Source organism: Phocoena sinus, chromosome 12 (genome assembly GCF_008692025.1).
Source record: "Phocoena sinus isolate mPhoSin1 chromosome 12, mPhoSin1.pri, whole genome shotgun sequence".
Classification (NCBI taxonomy): domain Eukaryota; kingdom Metazoa; phylum Chordata; class Mammalia; order Artiodactyla; family Phocoenidae; genus Phocoena; species Phocoena sinus.
Window position 1 is genome coordinate 69,292,008 of NC_045774.1, and position 22,021 is coordinate 69,314,028.

Sequence of the window (22,021 nt, forward strand, 5' to 3'; positions counted from 1 at the left end):
TTTGTCTGTTGATCTGTCGATGGACATTTAGGTTGCTTCCATGTCTTGGCTACTGTGATTAGTGCTGCAGTGAACATTGGGATGCGTGTATCTTTTCAAATTAGGGTTTTCATCTTTTCCGGATCTGTGCCCAGGAGGGGGATTGCTGGATCATATGGTAGTTCTATTTTTAGTTTTCTGAGGAACCTCCACACTGTTTTTTTGTTTGTCTGTTTGTTTTTGCGGTACGCGGGCCTCTCACTGTTGTGGCCTCTCCCATTGCGGAGCACAGGCTCCGGATGCGCAGGCTCAGCGGCCATGGCTCACGGGCCCAGCCGCTCTGCGGCATGTGGGATCTTCCCGGACCGGGGCACGAACCCGTGTCCCCTGCATCGGCAGGCAGACTCCCAACCACTGCACCACCAGGGAAGCCCCACACTGTTCTTCATAGTGGCTGTACCAACTTACATTCCCACCAACAGTGTAGGAAGCTTCCCTTTTCTTCACATCCTCTCCAGGATTTATTTGTAGAGTTTTTAATGATAGCCATTCTGACCAGTGTGAGATGATACCTCATTTTATTTTTGATTTGCGTTTCTCTAATATAAAGTTTACCATCTTAACCATTTTAAAATGTACAGTTCAGTGGCATTAAGTACATTCACATTGTTATGCAACCATCACCACCAACCATCTCCAGAATATTTTCATCTTGCCAAACTGAAACTGTCCTTATTAAACAGTTACTCCCCATTCCTCCTTTCTCCCCAGTCCCTTTCTTCTTGGTTTTTTTAATTTACATCATATAAGAATGTTTCTGTGCCTTTGTAAAATTACTATTGAAGGTATTTTCTATTTTGGTCTTCACATCTTCATGTGTATATAACTTGGTCTTAGAATTTACTTTTAGGAAAACTTTGTTCCTACTGACTTGCTTTATCTCTTACGAGGTAAAAAGTGCTGTGTAGATTCCCTTTGCACCTTGGTTGCCAAGAAGCCTGATTATCTTTAGCTTGAGTTTGCTGGCACAATTTCATACCTCCATTTTATTTTTTATGGTTTAAACCCCCTCAGAGCTCTTTTGGAGCAAATGAGGTATGGTAGAAGAAATAAACTTTAAGTAGTGTTTAGTTTGTATCAGAGAATTTTTTGTGTTGGTCCTAGGTAATATTTTTACATTCCAAAGTTCACAACTTATTTGTGAGATAAAGATTTAAAAATTGGCCTTTGTTGGAAAAAATGCACAATGTAAGAGGTGTGAGTTGTCAGTTTCAGCTTTATTCAGGGACCTTACTGATGACTATATCCTGGGAGACAGCCACTCAGTAGCTCTAAGTAAACTCCGAAGAGGTAGGGGGAGAAGCCAGTTTAATCATGATTGTTGGGTGGGGAATATGTGCAGTCAGGCTTACATCTCAGTAAAAGATGACAGCTAGTCACAAGGAACAGATATCTCTGTTAATGATTTTGGTGCTTTTCTAGATATGGGAAGATGCAAGAATCTGGTTATTAAAATTCTTCCTGAGATATACATAGAACTATCTAAGGGGCCTGTTTTTCCACAGTACAGTGTGCCTCATCCTGTTTTTTGCCCTGAACTCCTCTCAGGGTTCATTATTGGTCAGAAACTGCAGTGGCTAATGACTTAATCCATGTGTAACTGGATGGTGAACGACGTTCCTTTTTTTTTTTTTTTCCAGTAGAGTTTAGTTATATCTAAGATAGGCAGAAGGTCTTATAAGGAGAAGGTTATGGGTAAGTTTGAAAGACATTATGTCCAAAGTGCGGGATCTTATTTCCCTGACCAGGGATTGAACCCGTGCCCCCTGCAATGGAAATGCAGAGTCTTAACCACTGGACCGCCAGGGAAGTCTCCCAAAATAAAACCTTTTAAAGGAAGAAGGAAATAATATTTATTACATGCTTATTATGTGACACAATTTTGTTAGTCCTCACAAGAGCCCTAGTTTATTATTAATAGATTTATTATCCCCATTTTTCAAATGTGAAAACTTAAGCTTGTTGATGTAAAATGACTTTCCCAAGGGCTCATAGACAGTAAAAGTGGAACTGGAATTTGAATTTTTTTAAGAGAAATTATAATAGAATCTTTATTACTGATGTATCTGTTTTGGGCAGGAACATTTTGTGATATAAACATGAACAGTTACAGCCTTTATTCTGTAAGTGCTTTGGAAGTATTTATCCACTTCTGGGAAAGTATCTTAAGGAAAAAAAGCCTTTTTTTGTAAAGGATACAGTAATTCAGTTCCTAAAGGCTAGAATTTAAAAATAAAGACTGTACTCTGAGATTTAAAAAATCAACATATACTTGATCAGCAGAAATATACAGAGTATCTTAAAGGTAAATGACAGCTCCTGGTCTGCAAGTTTTGACCTTTTTTTTACGTTAATGAAATTCAGCAAATGATTTCTTTTGATAATAGGGTAAATATTATTACTAATAATGGAGATAGTGACTTTAGTTTTATTCCATCCCTTCTGAACACTTACCCTCTGAGGAAGATTAAGATTGCTTCTTCTTACATTCTTTACTTTTCCTATTTACCCCATTACTCCCTTTCCCTTCTCTCTCACCAGCCATGACTTGTCCATTGCAGAGGCTGCATAAGGATTGAGGAAGTGGGCAAGAAAGATGAAGACAGTTTTAAATTCATTATGGCTGTACTGCTATTTTCACTGTTTCGTTTTCATGCATTTTTTGTTGAAAGGGTATCGATATGACATAGGGGTTGAAGGTAGGTTCTGGTTATAGATAGCTTGTGTTTACATCCCAGCTTTTCCACCTAAGCAAGTTACATAAATTCTCTGTACTTCAGTTTCATCATTCATGAAATGAAGGCTATAATAGTATGAAAGTCATAGGATTGTTTCAAAGAAAAATTAGGCATAATTTGAGTTCCTGATGAAGGCAGTAGTTCACAACTATGACTGTGCATTACAGTCATTCAGTGAGCTTTTCAAAAATACGAGTAGGGACTTTCCTGGTGGTGCAGTGGTTAAGAATCCACCTGCCAATGCAGGGGACACGGGTTCGAGCCCTGGTCCGGGAAGATCCCACATGCCACGGAGAAACTAAGCCTGAGAGTCACAACTACTGAGCCTGGGCTCTAGAGTCTGCAAGCCACAACTACTGAGCCCACATGCCACAACTGCTGAAGCCTGCGTGCCTAGAACCCATGCTCCGCAATGAGAAGCCCACGCACCAAGGAGTAGCCCCTGGTCACTGCAACTAGAGAAAGCCTGCGCACAGCAACGAAGACCCAACGCAGCCATAAATAAATAAATAAACAAACAAACAAGTGAATAAACTTTTGATAGAGGATGGGGGTCAGATTTTCCCCCCATTATGTATTTGTTTGCTTGTTTATTTAAATAGCATGAGATTTTTTTTCTTTTATTCACTGCTGTATCCCCAACTCCTAAAACAGTGCCTAACACAAAAAGATTTTATGAATGAATTAAAAGGAAAATTATCTTTGGTCCCAGCAGTTCATCCCTTCTCTTTTTGTAAAAAATAAACAAATAAATAAATAAAAAGTTTTTAAAATTTATAAATATAAAATTCATCCTTTTTGGTAAACAGTTCTATTTGCCAGTTTATGGTCAAACCCTTTTCTCATCTTCAACCCCTGGCAACCACTGATCTAATCTTTATCCTTACAGTTTTGGGTTTTCCGGAATGTCAAATAAACTGAATCATACATTATATAGCCTTTTGAGTCTGGCTTTTATCACATTGCATAGTGCATTTGTAGCTCATTTGTGTTGTGTCTCAATATTTTTTTTCAATTGTTGAGTAGCGTTCTATTGAATCTGGAACAAATATATTAACAATCTTGTGCTGTTTGTTCTTTTTGATTTTTAGCTTTCAAGAGTGTTGGATCTTCCTCCAGAATACTTGATCAAGTCAATATCTGCAGTTCCAATTTCCAGAAAAGAGTTAAGTATAATATATTTGTAATGGTCTAGAATGTTGCTGGCTTTGTCAATATACGAAAAAAGTTACTCTTCAATTTACAAAATAGTCCTTGAAATTAACCTTAATATATGATTTAACCTATTATTCCCATGGACTTAAATAATAAAATTAAAATCTGTATTTTACATACTGACATGGCAGATTAAATTAGTATTCTCATGTTTTGATGTTCTAATAACTATAATTATGGCAGTCTTTAAGAAAAATTTGGAATGAGGTTCGAATTTAATTCTGTAACAGCAAATAAAAGAACTAAGGTTGTAGTTAGATTGTAGTTAGAAAATCAGTTTTTAAAGGGATCTTAGAGATTTTACACCTATCTAATACTTGAATACTATTGTGCCATATTTACCTGCTAGATATTTTTTTGCAGGTTTTGGTTTTTTTGCTTGTTTCCATTCGAGGCCCCCCCAGTGATAGAGGATTACTGGTTAGGACTACATACAACCTATAGTTGCTTCTTGGATTCAGAGAGATACCTCTTTTGTTTGGTCATTCTTATTGATACCTGTTTACGAGTTGGCTAGAAAACTTCAAAACTTGGATAAAAATACCCTCTCCGTTAATTGATAATGACAAGAAATTAGCTACATAGTAGGCATTTAAGCCCTAAGCTTAAATTATCATTGTTCCATTATGATATAATGATACCATTATGTCCTTGTATTTTGTCCCCTTAACTTTGTCAGGATTTTAAGATTGAATAGAATGAATGTTCTTTTTCCCAGAATAGGACAAAGAGAGAGTGGAGAAGAGAAAGGCTATTTATGGCCTTGTAAAAGAGAGCATCTTTAAAATGGCCTGCTACAACTTCATCTATACTGAGTTCCAAGAACAGAGGCAACCACTGACCAAAAGATGGGCCATATAATTATATGTAAATTGATGTAATGTTGCAAACCAGTTACCTATTTCATAAAATCTGTAAAGGACATTTTGCATAATAATGGGAATGTCTCAGTTTTTATGTTTCAAAGACCTTTAATAAGCTGAACCGTATTGGCCCATCTTTTTGTCTTTTTTCTTAATTGAAGTAACATTGGCTTATAACATTATATAAATTTCATGTGCACAGCATTCTCTAAACAGTATAGCGTGCTCATCGCCAAAACTTCAGTTTCCATGTGTCATCATACAGCTGATCCCCTTCACCCATTTCACCCTGCCCCCTGCCCCACCACCCCTTCCCCTCTGGTAACCACCACTCTCTCTCTGTAGCTGCATGTTTGGTTTGTTCACTTACTTTGTTTTTATTTCTTATACTCCACATATGAGTGAAATCATATGGTATTTGTCTTTCTTTGTCTGACTTATTTCATTTAATGTAATACCCTCGAGGTCCATCCACATTGTCCCAGATGGCAAGATCTCATCTTTTTCTATGGCTGAGTAGTATTCCATTGTTTATATATATACCACGTCTCCATTTTAAAAATTTTTTATTGGAGTACAGTTGATTTACAGTGTTGTGTTAGTTTCAGATGTACAGCAAAGTAAATCTGTTATACATAAACATATATCCCCTCTTTTTTAGATTCTTTTCCCATATAGGCCATTACAGAGTATTGAGTAGAGTTCCCTGTGCTATACAGTAGGTCCTTATTAGTTACCAATTTTATATATAGTAGTGTGTATATGTCAATTCCAATCTTATCCCTCCCCCACCTTACCCCCTGGTAACCATAAGTTTGTTCTCTACATCTGTAACTCCATTTCTGTTTTGTAGATAAGTTCATTTGTACCCTTTTTTTTAGATTCCACATATAAGCACTATCATACAATAGCTGTCTTTCTCTGTCTGACTTACTTTCACTTAGTATGATAATCTCTAGGTCCGTCCATGTTGCTGCAAATGACATTATTTCTTTTATGGCTAAGTAGTATTCCATTGTATATATGTAACCACATCTTTATCTATTCATTTATGGACGCTTAGGTTGTTTCCATGTGTTGGCTATTGTAAATAATGCTGCAGTAAACATAGGGGTGCTTATATCTTTTCAAATTAGTGCTTTCATATTCTTTTGATAAATACCCAGAAGTAGGATAGCTTTATCATATGGTGGTTCTATTAACTTTTTGTGGAACCTCCATAGTGGCTGCACCAATTTACATTCGCACCAACAGTGTATGAGGGTTCCCTTTTCTCCACATCCTTGCCAACGCTTATTTCTCACCTTTTTGACAGTACCTATTCTGATGTGAGGGGATATCTCATTATTGGTTTGATTTTCGTTTTCCTAATAATTAGTGATGCTGAGCATCTTTCCATGCGCCTGCTGTCTTGGCCCCTCTTTTGAATAAGATTTTCTTTACCTGTTTGCAGTTCCTTTGGGTAGCTCTACTTTAACAATCTGAAATACCAGGACTTTGGTTTATAGAAAATAAATATTGGGGAGGACCTCAATTTTTCTAGGCTACCAGTCTAAAATTCTGCATATTAAATTTGTTTACAACAAAGGAAAACCCTAGCTTTGCCTTCATAAACCCAGTTATTCTTTAGGGTACTAAAACAAAGCCTAACTGTTCTTGTTTTTTGGGGGTTTTTTTGGCTGTGTTGGGTCTTCATTGCTGCATGCAGGCTTTCTCTACTTGCGGTGAGCGGGGGCTACTCTTCGTTGCTGTGTGCAGACTTCTCATTGCAGTGGCTTCTCTTGTTGCAGAGCACGGGCTTTAGGCGTGTGAGCTTCAGTAGTTGTGGCTCACGGGCTCTAGAGCCCAGGCTCAGTAGTTGTGGTGCCAGGGCTTAGTTGCTCCACGGCACGTGGGATCTTCCCTGGCCAGGGATCGTCCCCTGCATTGGCAGGTGGATTCTTAACCAACTGCACCACCAGGGAAGTCAAAAGGCTAACTGTTCTATATTTCTAACTTGATTCTAAAACGCTATAACATGCCAGGAGAATTAAGAAATTTTATTTTTGTTAATTTGGTTTATTTAATGTGATATGAATCCATTTGCTCATGTCTCCTAATTCAGTTATACAGTTTTCCCTTGAACAACATGGGTTTAAACTGCATGGGTCCAGTTATACGTGGATTTTTTCACCTAGCCTGAACTATGGTACTACATGATCCATGGTTGGTTGAACCGTGGATACAGACCCGTAGATTTGGAAGGCTGACTAAAATTACACTGGAATTTTCAACTGCTCGGATGGTCAGTGCCCCTAACTCCCCCCAGTTGTTTAAGGGTCAGCTGAAATTTTTTGTTTGTTTTTTGTCCACGACAGCAGAATCTTAGTTCCCTGACCAGGAATTGAGCCCACACCCCCTGCAATGGACGTGCAGAGTCTTAGCCACTGGACTGCCAGGGAAGTCCCAGCTGTATTTTCAACTGTGGTGAAATTCCTGTTTAATACTGTTTGTAGTAGACAGAATTAGTAACTTTGTTACCAGCCAGTACTACTCAGATCTATGGATTTCAGACTGAAACCACAGCAGCTTCTCAGAAGCAATAGGGAAGTAGCTATTGCTTTTTTTTTTTTTTTTTTTTTTCTTTTTTCTTTGCAGTATGCGAGCCTCTCACTGTTGTGGAGCGCAGGCTCCAGACGCACAGGCTCAGCGGCCATGGCTCACGGACCTAGCCGCTCCGCGGCATGTAGGATCTTCCCGGACCGGGGCACGAACCCATGTCCCCTGCATTGGCAGGTGGACTCTCAACCACTGTGCCACCAGGGAAGCCCAGTAGCTATTGCTTTTTAAACTTAGTTTTTAAATTATAAACGATATGAAAGTAGAGGGAATAGTTTAGTGAGCCCCTATGTGCCCATCACTCACGATCATTAGCACGTGGCCAGTTTTGTGTTGTCTACACCCCTACCCACTCTCCTTCTTCACAGTGGACTATTTTGACAGCTGCTTTTCATAGTCTAGAAGTTATGTCATTTTAAAGGGATTTTTTTTAAATTAGTTTTTCTGTCATGAAAGCAAAACATAACTTTAAGGAAATTCAGGGAAAAACAGAGTAAGAAGAAAAAATCCCCAATACTCTTACTACATACAGTAAGACAACTGATGTTAGCAATTTGGTATATCTTTTCTCTTTTCTCTTTGAATATGTCTTTCAGCCTTAAAGTCATAGCTATAAAACAACTGTATGTATGATTTTGAACCCTTTCTCTTGGCATCATTTCTTTGAAAATACCACTTTTTAACAATGGCTTACTCTTAACGCTGCCCTGTTGATGGACATTTAGATTGTTTCAGTTCTGACTTTTTACATAGCTCAAATTCAAGAATTGCCTCTCCAGGATGTGGAGAAAAGGGAACCCTCCTACACTGTTGGTAGGAATGTAAATTGGTAAAGCCACTATGGAAAACGGTATGGAGATTTGTTTTAAAAAAAAGAAAAAAAACACAAAAAACTCAATTCCACTCCTGGGCATATATCCGGAAAAGACAAAAACTCTAATTCGAAAAGATACATGCCCCCCAATGTTCATAGCAGCACTGTTTGCAATAGCCAAGACATGGAGGCAACCTAAGTGTCCATCAGCAGAGGAATGGATAAAGAAGATGGTGTGTGTGTGTGTGTGTGTGTGTGTGCGCGCGCGCACGCACACGCATGCATAATAGAATATTACTCGGCCATAAAAAAGAATGAAATATTGCCATTTGCAGCAACATGGATGGACCTAGAGATTACCATAGTAAGTGAAGTAAGTCAGAGAAAGGCAAATATCAAATGATATCATTTATATGTGGAATCTTAAAAAAATGATACAAATGAACTTATTTACAAAACAGACAGACTCACAGACACAGAAAACAAGCTTATGATTACCAAAGGGGAAGCAGGGGAGGGAGGGATAAATTAGGAGTTTGGGATCAACAGATACACGCTACCATATATAAAATAGATAACAACAAGGACTTACTGTATAGCACAGGGAACTATATTCAATATCTTGTAATAACCTATAGTGGAAAAGAATATATATATATATATACACACACGTGTGTGTGTGTAACTGAATCACTTTGCTGCACACCTGCAACTAACACAATATTGTAAATCAACTATACAGTACTTCAATTTTTAAAAAATTACTTCACTGAATACACAAAGCAGAAATTTTTTGTGGGTGTATAGTTAAAATCTCCCAAAAGGGAAAACTGGGATCAAGTCTGGTTGATTACCCTCACCTCCCTGAAGCATTTACTTCTCTATGGGTCCTTTCATACTAGCAAATAACCCAGCACAGAATTTGTTTTTTAAATATTCTTAGTTTAATAAATTGGTGTTAATCATTATTATTGGCCTAAAAGGAGGATTTTTAAAATTTGTCCTTATACCACTGAACTACTTGAAAATATTTGATTTTATTCAGAATTTTTAAATTGAATTAGTTTATTATTTATGTCTCAAATAAAATTTTGGATACTTTGTACTATTAACTTTTTAAACCATCTATAGAAAATCGTGTGACCTGTTTGGGTTTTTCTTTATGTTTGAGAGCCATTCTGTAGGTTTATGGTCATATTAAACCTTTTATAAAGTATCCCACCCAGGGAAGTATATTCAATATCCTGAGATAAACCATAGTGGAAAAGAATATCAGAAAGAATGTATGTATATATGTATGTATGTGTAACTAAATCACTTTGCTGTACAGCAGAAATTAACACAACATTGTAAATCAACTGTACTTCAATTTAAAAAAAAGAAAGCATCTTAGCTATATGTCAAATCATTATTTAGTCTTCGGTACATTCAAATCTTTATTTTCAATTAATATTGCTGTTATAGCTCTTATTTTAACTTTATATGGTTTTTATTTTTTTTAATCTTTCTGTTATTCCCATTTTGTTAGACTAATGTCTTCAGTTTCCCACATTATTGGCACAAATACTTGACTAAATTATCAGAGTTCTTTGGTAAGAATAAATATATTCAAACCTTATATGAGTTTCCACAATTAAACTGAATCTTTAGAAAATTGAATTGTTATGTAATTATTAGAGAATAGTCCTAGAAAAGAAACAGAATGGTTTGCCAACCAATCCAGTAAGTGAAGAACTACAGACAGAATAATTCCCCATGGCTTGGTACTGTATTAACATTTTTATTTAACATCAGAACTAGGATTATTTTACCAGAACTTAAGTAGGTTCCATTATCATCACCATTTTACTGTGCTACAAAAGAAATTAAGCAGCAAGCCCAAGAGCACACAGACACTGCTTAATAGTTGAATTTGGGTCTTCGGTTACACCTCAAATGTCGGTAGATGAGTTTGGGTTGATAAGTGTAATCCACACTAGGCTGCTGGATAATGGATTAAGGTGCAGGAGAATCCTTCCCCCGCCCCCCCCAGTTTTATTGAGATATAATTGACATACAGCACTGTATGAGTTTAAGGTGTGCAGCATCGTGATTTGGCATACATATTGTCATGGAATGATGACCACAGTAAGTTTAGTGAACATCCATCATCTCCTATAGACAACATTAAAGAAATAGAGAAAAAAAAATTTTTTCCTTGTGATAAAAACTCTCAGGATTTACTCTCTTAACATACAAGTGTTAATTATCTTTGTCATGTTGTACATTATATCCCTAGTACTTATTTATCTTATAACTGGAAGTTTGTACCTTTTGACTACCTTCATCTAATTCCCCCTCCCCCTAACCCCCACCTGTGGTAGGCACAAATCTGATCTCTTTTTCTAGGAGTCTGTTAGTTTGTTTGCTTGTTTGTTTCTGAAGTATAATTGACCTACAACACTGTTCATTTTCTACAACATAGTGATTTCTGTACATTTCAAAATGATCACGTTAAGTCTAGTTGTCATTGGTCACCATGCAAGGACATTGCATAATTATTGACTGTATTCCCCACACTGTACATTTCATACCTGTGACTTATTTATTTTGTAACTGAAAGTTTGTACCTTTTAATCTTCCTCATTCTCTCTTCCCCCTACACCCATCCCCTCTGGCAACCACCTGTTTGTTCTCTGTATCTATGATTCTGTTTGGTTATGTTTGTTCATCTGTTTTGTTTTTTAGAGTCTGCAATTAAGTGAAATCATATAGTATTTGTCTTTCTCTGTCTGACTTATTTCACTTAGTAGAATACCATCTAGGTCCATCCATGTTGCTGCAAATGGCAAGACTGCATTCTTTTTATGGCTGAATAATATTCCAGTGTGGTGTGTGTGTGTGTGTGTGTGTGTGTGTTTGCGCACACACACACACACACATACCACATCTTCTTTATTTGCTCATGTATTGATGGGCACTGAGGTTCCTTCCATATCTTGGCTATAGTAAATAATGCTGCAGTGAACATAGGGGTATACGTATCTTTTCAAATTAGTGTTTTCATTTTCTTTGGATAAATACCCAGACTTGGAATTCTTGGACTGTATGGTAGCTTAGTTTTAATTTTTTGAGGAATCTCCATACTATTTTACATAGTAGCAGCACCAATTTACATTCCCAACAACAGTGCATGAGGGTTCCGTTTTCTCCACATCCTTCCCAACACTTATTATTTGTTGTCTTTTTGATAATAGCAATTCTGACAGGTAGGAATGATACCTCATTGTGATTTTGATCTGCATTTGCCTGAGGGTTAGTGATGTTGAGCAACTTTTCATGTGCCTGTTGGCCATCTGTATGTCTTCTTTGGAAAAATGTCAATCCTGGAACCCTGCCCGTTTTTTAATTGGGTTTTTTGTTTATTTGATATTGAGTTGTATGAGTTCTTTGTATATTTTGGATATTGACCCCTTGTTGGATATATTGTTTGCAAATATCTTCTCCCATTCAGTAGGTGATTTGCATTTTGGTGATAGTTTCCTTTGCTGTGCAGTAGCTTTTTACATTGATTAGGGCCCATTGGTTTATTTTTGCTTTGCTTCCCTTGCCTGAGGAGACATATGCAAAAAAAAATATTATTAAGACCAGTGTCAAAGAATGTACTGCCTGGGCTTCCCTGGTGGCGCAGTGGTTGAGAGTCCGCCTGCCGATGCAGGGGACACAGGTTTGTGCCCCGGTCCGGGAGGATCCCACATGCCGCGGAGCGGCTGGGCCCGTGAGCCATGGCCGCTGAGCCTGCGCGTCTGGAGGCTGTGCTCCGCAGCGGGAGAGGCCCCAACAGTGAGAGGCCCGCGTACTGCAAAAAAAAAAAAAAAATGTACTGCCTATGTTTTCCTCTACAAGTTTTATTGTTTCAGGTCTTACATTTAAGTCTTTAATCCATTTTGAATTTCTTTTTTGTGCATGGTGTGAGAGAGTAGTCCATTTTGATTCTTTTGCATGTAAATGTCCAGTTTCCCAGCACCATTTATTGAAGAGGCTGTCTTTTCTCGATTGTATATTCTTCCTCCTTTGTTGTAGATGAGTTGCCCATATAAATGTTGGTTTATTTCTGGGCTCTCTATTCTGTTCCATTGATCTATATGTCTGTTTTTTTGTTTGTTTTTCATTTATTTATTTTTGGCTGTGTTGGGTCTTTGTTGCTGCGCGCGGGCTTTCTCTGGTTGCGGTGAGCAGGGGCTACTCTTCGTTGCGGTGCGAGGGCTTCTCATTGCGGTGGCTTCTCTTGTTGCGGAGCATGGGCTTCTAGGCACATGGGCTTCAGTAGTTGTGGCTTGCGGGCTCTAGAGTACAGACTCAGCAGTTGTGGTGCATGGGCTTACTTGCTCTGTAGCATGTGGATCTTCCCGGACCAGGGCTCGAACCTGTGTCCCCTGCATTGGCAGGCGGATTCTTAACCACTGCGCCACCAGGGGAGTCCCTATATGTCTGTTTTTGTGCCAGTACCATACTGTTGATTACTGTAGATTTGTAGCATAGTTTGAAATCAGGGAGTGTTATACTTCAGCTTGTTCTTAAGATTATTTTGGCTATTCTGGGTCTTTTGTGTTTCCATACAAGTTTTGGAATTATTCTTTTTCTATGGAAAATGCCATTGATATTTTGATAAGGATTGCATTGAATCTGTAGATTGCCTTGGGTAGTATGGTCATTTTAACAATATTCTTCCATCCCATTAACATTTCTTTTAAAGCTGGTTTCATGGTGCTGAACTCTTAGCTTTTGCTTGTCTGTAAAGCTTTTGATCTCTCCTTCAAATCTGAATGAAAGCCTTGTTAGATACAGTATTCTTGGTTGTAGGGGTTTTTTTTCCCTTTTGTTGCTGTAAATATATCATCCACTCCCTTCTTTTCAGCCCACAGAGTAGTAATTTCCACTGCTCTTCCAATTCACGGATCCATCCTCTGTATCATCTAGTCTACTATTAATTTCTTGTAGTGTATTTTTATTTCAGTTGTTGTATGCTTTAGCTCTGTTTGAGTCTACTTTATATCTTCTATTTGTTTAAAACTTCTCCCTCTGTTCATCCATTTCCCCAAGCATCTTTGTGATCATTACCTTAAACTCTTTATTGGGTAGATTGCTTATCTCCACTTCACCCAGCTCTTCTTCTGGGGTTTTATCTTGTTCCTTCATTTGGAATGTATTTCTCTGAGACCTCATTTTGTCTAATTCTGTTTTTATTTCTATGTATTTGGTAGGTTGGTTACATTTCCTATTCTAGATAAGTGATCCTATGTAGAAAACTTCATATGGGTCCTAGCAGCACGCTCCCCTCTGGTCACCAGAGTCATATGCTTTAGGGGTGTCCCCTATGTGGGCTTTTTGGGTCTCTATTGTGGCAGGCTGACTACTGTGGGCATGCAAGTAGGCCTGGCTCTTTTGTGGGTAGGACAGTGGGTTGCCAGGCCCTGCCTTGTGTGAAGGCTGCCAGTCACTGGTAGGTGGGGCCAGACCCTGGTGCAGTGGAGCTCATGGCCAGGGGAGTCCAGGTCCTGGTGCCAGCCAATAGATGGCTGGGGCCTGGTCACCAGGCAACTGGCTATAGAGCCCCAGTGGGTCCTAGGGCTAGTGCTGACCCATTGGTGGGCAGAGCCAGGTCCTGGCATCTGTAGCTGCAAGGCCCTAGTGGTCCCAGTGTCAGTGTCAGCCCACTAGGGCTGGGCCAAGGCCCAGTAGGTTCCAGGGCTAGTGCCTGCTCACTGGTAGGCAGGGCCAAGTCCCAGGGCAGCTGGTGGGGCTATGTCCCTGCCCAGCTGGCTGCTTGGCCTGATGCGTCCAATTATTGGTGCTGACAGGCTGGTCAGGAGGGCTGGGTCCTGGTGTGGCTGGCTGTGTTGCCAGGGGAGTCCAGGGCCTGGTGCAGGCCAGCAGGTGGGGCAGGGCTGGGTCAGAAGGCGACTGGCTACAGAGCTGCAGGGGGTCCTGGGGCTAATGCTGGCCCTCTGGTGGGGAGCTAAGTCCTGGGGTGGCTGGCTGCAGGGCTCAGAGTCCCAGAGCTAGTGTTAGCTTGCTGACGGATAGGGCCATTGGTGTTGGGTGGTCCCGGGGCTGGTGGTGGCCTCCTGGTGGGCAGGGTCGATTCTTGACAGGGCTGGTGATGGCCCACTGGTGAGTGTGGTCATATCCTGACATGGCTGGCTGAGGTGCCCAAGCTATCCTGGAGGTGATGTCAGCGTTCTGTTGGGTGGGGATGTGTCCCAGTGGGTCCAGAGTCTAATGCTGGCCCACTAGTGGGCGAAGCTGTGTCTCTTGCTACAGGGCCTAGGGAGTCGCAGGGCTGGTGTCCACCCCACTGGGTAAAGAGGGTCCTATGACCACCTCTGGCAGCTTGGGGGTCCCTGGGCTAGGGTCAGCCCACTGGTAGGTGGGGCCAGGTCCCTGGCCTGGGGTATCCCAGAGGTGGTGAGGACTACCTGGTGCATGAAGCTGGGTCCCAGCACTAATAAGCTAGAGGGAGGGTTTCAAAATGGCACGTACCAGCACCAGTGTCCTGACAGGGTGAGCTCCCTAAATTGGCTGCTGTCAGCATCTCTGTCCCCAGGGTGAGCTCCATTTGCCTCCTGCTCTTTGGGAGGCTCTCCAAGATCTGCAGGTGGGTCTGACCCATGCTCCTTTCGAGTTATGCTTTTGCCCTGGTCTTAGAGCTTGTGAAATTTTGTGTGCACCCTTTAAGAGTGGAGTTTATATTTCCCACAGTCCTCTGGCTCTCCTGAAAGTAAGCCCCACCGGCTTTCAAAACCAAAATGCTGCAGGCTCATCTTCCCAGTGTAGACCCCCAGGCTGGGGAGCCCAGTGTGGGGCTTTGCTCCTTGGAGAAAACCTCTGTAATTGTAATTATCCTCCCATTTGTGGGTCTTGACTCTCCCAATCTCTGCCCCTTACTAGTTTCATTGTGGTTCCTTCCTTAGTGGTAGGAGATAGTTTCTCCTAGTCTTCAGGTGGATTTCATGGATAGTTGCTCTGTAAATCGCTGCAATTTTGGTGTGCATGTGGAAGGAAGGAAGCTCAGGGTCTTCGATTCTGCCACCCTGGTCACTTCTCAAGGCTCAGGAAAATTCTTAATGGTCATTATTGACTAGATTCTTTAATGTGATTAGAAGCCACACAGAATTTTTTAGACATGTGCCTGAATTTCAAGAGTGGTAAGAAGGAAGTGATTTGTGCTCCTCTATTTTGCATTACAGATGGGCTAGACAGATAATGGTTCAACCCACTTATCCTGCCCATGAAGTCTCATTCTCTAGTTCATTATTAAACATCAGAGGATGTTCAGTGTTGGTAATTATGTGGATGTTTGTATATTAATTAAAATTATTTTTACACCTAGAAGATTTCAAACTGCAGAAAATTTATAGCGAATAATGTAATGAACACTCATGCTCACTTTCGAATATGTCAGGTCTTAATTTTTTTCCAAATTTTTGTTTTCAGAAATCAAACATTATAGATACCATTGAAGCCACCTGTATATACTTCTTTGATTCCACTCCCTACCATCCTTTCCTAGGGATAACTGCTCTTCTGAAGCAAACGATTGTTTTCACTAACTGGTTGCTTTGTGTTTCTTTCTTGGTTTCTTTGTTTTTGCATTGTTTCATCACCAGCCCAATGAAAAGAACAGCACTGTCTGCCTCCTTAAGGAACTACTCAGTGTTAAGAAGAATATTCTTCCTCTCATGTTGAAACTCAGATTACAACATTTTTTAAAAATTGTGCTTTGGGGCTTCCCTGGTGGCGCAGTGGTTGAGAGTCCGCCTGCCGATGCAGGGGACACGGGTTCGTGCCCCGGTCTGGGAGGATCCCACATGCCGCGGAGCGGCTGGGCCCGTGAGCCATGGCCGCTGAGCCTGCGCGTCCGGAGCCTGTCCTCCGCAACGGGAGAGGCCACAACAGTGAGAGGCCCGCGTAACGCATAAAAAAAAAAAAAAAAAAAAAATTGTGCTTTGGTCATTTGAAGGTCAGTGAAGGGACTTGAATGAAGGAAGCTTGTGGAATAGTGGAAGAAGATTTGTACTGCTAGAAGCAGTCAAGAGACTTGAGCTTTTTACTGAGTCTGCTTATTAGTTGCAGGAGGATTTTTTAGGGGAGATGTTGAACTTGCCGGACATAATTGTTCACATCTATCAAATAAGGTGGTTGCTCTGCCTCTCCCACAGAGATATCATAAAGCTACAACTAGGTAAGGGAAGCGGAAGAGTTTTGTAAGGTGATGCAAGATAAAGTTCTAAATCAATACAAGGTGATGATATTTCTGATTCCTTTATATTTTGAAAGTGTAATTCCTTCTGATAAAATTGTGTCAATGTAGAGAACACAGAGTAATTAGTCTTTTTCATTTGTTTGTTTGTTACACTAGTAATGTTTTTAAGGTAACAGCCTTTTCCTGTTTCAATGTCTGTCTTTAGAGAAGTAGCTGACTTTCAGCTTTCTGTGGATTCTCTATTGGAAAACAACAATGACCATTCAAGACCAGATATTCAACTTCAAACCGTGAGACTGGCAGAGAAGGTACTTTAGCACTATTATCTCTTTTTGACATTATAATAAATGTAGTATTTCAAAGAAAAAACTACTCTGCAAGCTATCTCTGCAGGCTATCTCAGCCATAATAATGAATTTAATAGCGTTTTTTTCCAAGGCACCTTGAAAAGTATAATTTAAATTTATTTTAGCTGCATACTATAAGGTTAGGATGGTTTTTGAAATCAGGTATAAAACATTCCTCTTGAGCTGACATTATTCAAGTTATTGATTAACTACTTACAGGAAGACTGAAGTGTTAATTAAATTTACAGATTGAAGCTGGATGGACTTCTGAATTTAGGAGAACAAGCTTGATAAATTAGAGCAGTGGGTTGCAGTTTTAAAAATAAGCTTCTGGGAAGATGAACGTTAAAATATGAGAAGAAATGATTAGATGTAAATAGAATCATGATTGCAGAGAAGTGGTTAGATGATTTAACAAACCTCTTCCATTTCTAATTTCTCTGATGGGTTCCGTATCTAAAAGAGGAATTGGAAGGATTGTGGTGAATGACCACATCTAAATTGTTAGCGTAATACCTTCAGAAAAGCAGGTTTGGGGGAAGTTTTTTTTTTTAAATAAGGTTATTACATGTGACACAGAAGAGGGCATGGGCACACTGAAGAGTCCAAACAATGAAAGTCACTTTCATAGAAAAAAATGTTTAAAGAATGAATATGATAAAGGAGCTTTGGTAGCTAAGTAAATGTTTATTTGACCACAAAAATTACCCCAGATTTTTATCAGGAAGTATACCAGAAATAAAATTATCCTAATTACAAGATTTATTTCCTCCTTCTCCTGTGAGTTCTCAAAAATAAAGGCTAGTGGCTCCTCAGTGACAGCAGGAATTTCTTCATGCTTCATGGGTGTCTCGGGTGCTTTGAACATCTAGTTGGTTAAAAATGTAAAGCGTATCCATTGAAGACCGAGCATTTAAATTATTTACATTTTATGTGTGGGTGTGAGTTGTTCTAGCGGATGCCCTGACAGAATGTCATGTTCTGTCACTCTCATGCAAGGTGGATGAAATAAAAAGAATTCATTGCATGTCAAGGTACATAGGGTGGGGGTAAAGTGATGCTCCCTTTTTTCCACGTTAGAAAGAGAATTTGAAGTGAGAGAATGGGAAGGTGGAAGAGAGAGACTTCGAATACAGAGTAGCATTCTAGCCCGGAAAAGAAGAAAACGTGTAAATGCAAATAGAATGACAGAACTGGGGAGATGGGCTAAAGCCGAGGTCCAGACACAATGACTGTGAGAGAGGACCCACCTGCTGCCCTTGGGAGCCAATCTGATAGGATCAGAGCTACAAAGCTCATTAAGCCTATTTCATAACATGCCTGTTTTACTTGATTTGTTATCTTTTCAGCTAAAATGTGACACAGTGGTGAGTGAAATCAGCACTGGTCCAGGGACTGTAAATTTCAAAATAAACAGAGAACTATTAACAAAGGTAAGAATGGGTTATGTTGCAGCTGTTGCACCTTCACTCATTCCCTCTACTTCAGCTACAGTGGTTTCCCTCCAGTTCTTAAAACTTATCGTGCCTCCTCTTGCCTTAGAATCTTTGCACATTCTGATCCCTCTGCCTGGAGTGCCACCCCAAGTTAAATCTGCTTATCCTACAGATCTTGAGGTTCCCTAGCAGTGCCTTTCTGACCCCTTCATTCATATACGCTCACAACACTGTATGTGTCTCCTTTGCAAAACTTACTGTAGTTGCTATCTTACTTCTTTTTTCTATAACTTTATTTTTTAATTAATTTTTTATTTCTTCTTTTTTTTTTTTTTTTTTCCTGGCTGTGCCGCGCAGTAAGCAGGATCTTAATTCCCTGACCAAGGATCAAACCTGTGCCCCCTGCAGTGGAAGTGCAGAACTCTAACCACTACACCGCCAGGGAATTCCCAATTTGATTAATGCCTATTGCTCTTTAAACTCTAATTTCCATTAGGACTTATAGCATCTGTTTTTCTCACATCCCCGGTTCCTAGCACAGTGCCAGGCATGCAGTAGGTGCGAGATAACTATTGTTAAATGAATTAATGGACTCCATATTGAATACAAGAAAAGTACTGCTGGTTTCACTCTCTGGTAGCCTATAATCTGTTGGAAGCATAAGATTTATATAAGAGAAACCATAAGACAGTTCTTTTAATAAAACAATAAATTTTTTTTAAAGAAGTGATTGATACAATAAGCATAAGAAACATCAGATATGGTAAAATCTGGATGACCTGAAGGAGTTGGGGAAACCTCATAGAGGAATTGGGTCTCCCTTGAGTGAGCCCATGGAGGACAAGTAATCCTGGATATGAGACCATTTGTTCAGTTTTATCTCAATTGAACTTTAAAATTTATCATAATGCATGGTTTGGTCTATTAATTTAAAAAAAGAAATACACACCAGTGTTGGATTGGTCAGACTTAGTATATGCTATGGTCTTGAATTGAAAATAACTGTAAAACCAAAATTTCTAATAATATAGTTTCTTCCCAAGGTTACATAGTTTACAGACATTTACCCATCAGCCCTATAATTCTTCTGAAGGAGAGTTAGTGTTTCATGCTTGTCTCTAGATCTTTGAACTCTTTTATCTTTTTCACTGTTAGTTCAAGACAAACTTGTTAAACCAAAATCCGTCACAAGGACAAGAAAAATTTGTTATGAGCTTTTTAAAAAGCGTCTACAACTTGTTGGGCTCTTGATAACATTTCGTGTCAACTTAGCAAACCAGTGAATCTAATGTACCATTTTTAAATAAGTGACTCTTTCCTCCAGTTGCTGTCTCAGTGTTTATGGAAGGAGAAATGGAACTTGCCAACATGCCTTCCAAACTTTAGACCATTTGATAGGCAATTTTACTATGGGAAAATGTGCTACGGTAGATGGAGTTTGCCTTTATAGCCAGCTTAGCTGAAAGAAATATACTTTATATTTCGAGGCAAGGCATAGTTAATAATTTAAAATTTCAATGGCCATGAATTTTCATGCTTTATTACAATTAATTAACTAGGAGATTTTATCTGTTTAAGGATGCCCACTAGCTCACTTATTAAATATATTCCCAAATCCTTCTCAATTGACAACGGAGGGAAAGAGTTAGGGCTTTGAGGTCCAGCCACTGTTTCTCACATGGAAACCCTCCCTTCCTTGTAGCTTTGAGGATCTGGATATTAGTGTGACTTTCTTTAAAGGAACAAGCAGATTGCTTACAGTAGCCTGCTCAGTGTCACAGTAAAGATACATCCTAGAGCAGTGAACACCCATAGTCTGAAAAAGGGAGTATTGAATGTACCTGTGTTACAGTTTTTTAATAATTCTTATCTGCTCAAAGCCTAATTTCTTCTACACGTGGCTCCATTATTTTCAGGCCTTAAACAATGTTCATTTGCATGCCTGAAGTTTTCAGATCATATCAAGAAAATTCAATCCTTCTTAGGACCATTATAAAACTTTTTTTTCCATGTTAAAGTTATTGAGATTCACATGTAGCCAATGATCTATGTCCAAAACTTACTCCTCAAGCAGAGAATTATGAATTTGTATCATTGTTTCCATATGTACAAACTTAGCCTTGCATAAAATGTATCTGTTCTTGCATTGCAATTGAATTACTGGCACTGGCAGCACCAGAGATGATTAAATGTTAGCTTAGGTTTGGATCACTAATAATGGCTTATAATGTCTTCATATAAATCATCATCAAAGGTAGGAGGCTAAAATGTAAAATTAAATGTAATAGGAACTGCCAAATCTCTGACACTAGATAATACATTTTTCAAAGCTAAAAGAACTTATCATTGTGAAGAACTATCACTTTGGTACCAGACTTCTACCTGGCAGTAGTCTATAGATGACTTGCAGAAGAAACTAACTTTGAATAATAGTTAATTCAGTTTATGGGGAGAAAAAAGAGAAAATATGAGTTTAACCAAATAGGAAAAAGGCAAACAAAATCCTGTTTTTTAGGTGTGCCTTAGAAATATACAGTGGATAATACAATTTTTTATTTCACATGCACACATGCATTTTTATTTGCCGAATTCAACTGTGCATGCTCTAACAAAACTTAAGGGGAAAAAAAGAAAGAGATACTGATTTAAGTGGCTCTAAATCTGCTCATTATTTCACTAATTGAGTTTATGTCAATAGGCAGTGGATGCATTCAAGTCATGGGTAGTGTCAATTAGCTGAACACATGGAAAGAATTAATGATTAAGCACTTTTCAGCTATTGACTAAGGAACTGACCAGTCAAGTAGTGGTAACTTCCTTAGAAGTTCTTTTGAGAGCTGTCAAGAAATGCTGACCAGGGACTTCCCTGGTGGCGCAGTGGTTAAGAATCCGCCTGCCAATGCAGGGGACACGGGTTCAAGCCCTGGTCCCGGAAGATCCCACATGCCACGGAGCAGCTAAGCCCATGCACCACAACTACTGAGCCTATGCTCTAGAGCCTGTGAGCCACAACTACTGAAGCCCACATGGCCTAGAGCCTGTGCTTCGCGACAAGAGAAGCTACCGCAATGAGAAGCCCGTGCACCGCAACAAAGAGTAGCCCCCACTCACCACAACTAGAGAAAGCCTGTGCACAGCACTGAAGACCCAACGCAGCCAAAGATAAATATATAAAATAAATTAAAAAAATATATTGACCAATAAAGAATTAGATAAAATGACAATCATTCACAGAAAATATAATGGTGGTGGATAAACAGAAAGCACCCGCCTATTGGAATATTTGTTAATTTGCTAAAGCATTCCAAAAAGTTAAACCTTTGAAAGATTTAATTTCTGGTTATAGATTCTTTATGTACCTACATTTACATTACTGAGTACCTCTTACCTTTAAACATACATATTGGTGAATAGATGGGCCTCTAACTTACTCTATTAAAATATCAGAGAACTTTACTAGCTCACTGACGTTCTTCTGTGTGCCCACTAATTCAATAAACTTCCTGCTTATTATTTGCCAGGGACTGCATTACTGAAATCTGAAGACAAAATGGCATGTATCTTGCCCTCAAGGAGCTTATGATCTAAAAAAGCAAAGCATAAAAAATATTACAGTGTAATGTGTGATGGCTAGACAGTGGGATGAATCATATAATGAGGGCATGTATAAGATGCAGTCCTGGTGTAAAGAAAGGTACATGTAAATTTTTTTTTCCCCTACTCCCT

General features: G+C 39.3%; 1 protein-coding gene across 9 annotated transcripts in view; it reads left to right on the forward strand.

The window, feature by feature from the left end:
• The window catches only part of RARS2 (arginyl-tRNA synthetase 2, mitochondrial), a 90,878-nt gene that overhangs the window by 18,151 nt on the left and 50,706 nt on the right, over positions 1–22,021 (forward strand). For all 9 annotated transcript variants that reach the window (XR_004352610.1, XM_032651848.1, XM_032651853.1 and 6 more), the window contains 3 exons: positions 3,869–3,942; positions 16,718–16,820; positions 18,209–18,292. Coding sequence is in view for 5 of the 9 variants with exons in the window: in XM_032651848.1 (XP_032507739.1) it covers positions 3,869–3,942; positions 16,718–16,820; positions 18,209–18,292 (261 nt within the window). In the remaining 4 variants the exon portion in view is untranslated. The remainder of the gene's footprint in view (positions 1–3,868; positions 3,943–16,717; positions 16,821–18,208; positions 18,293–22,021) is intronic.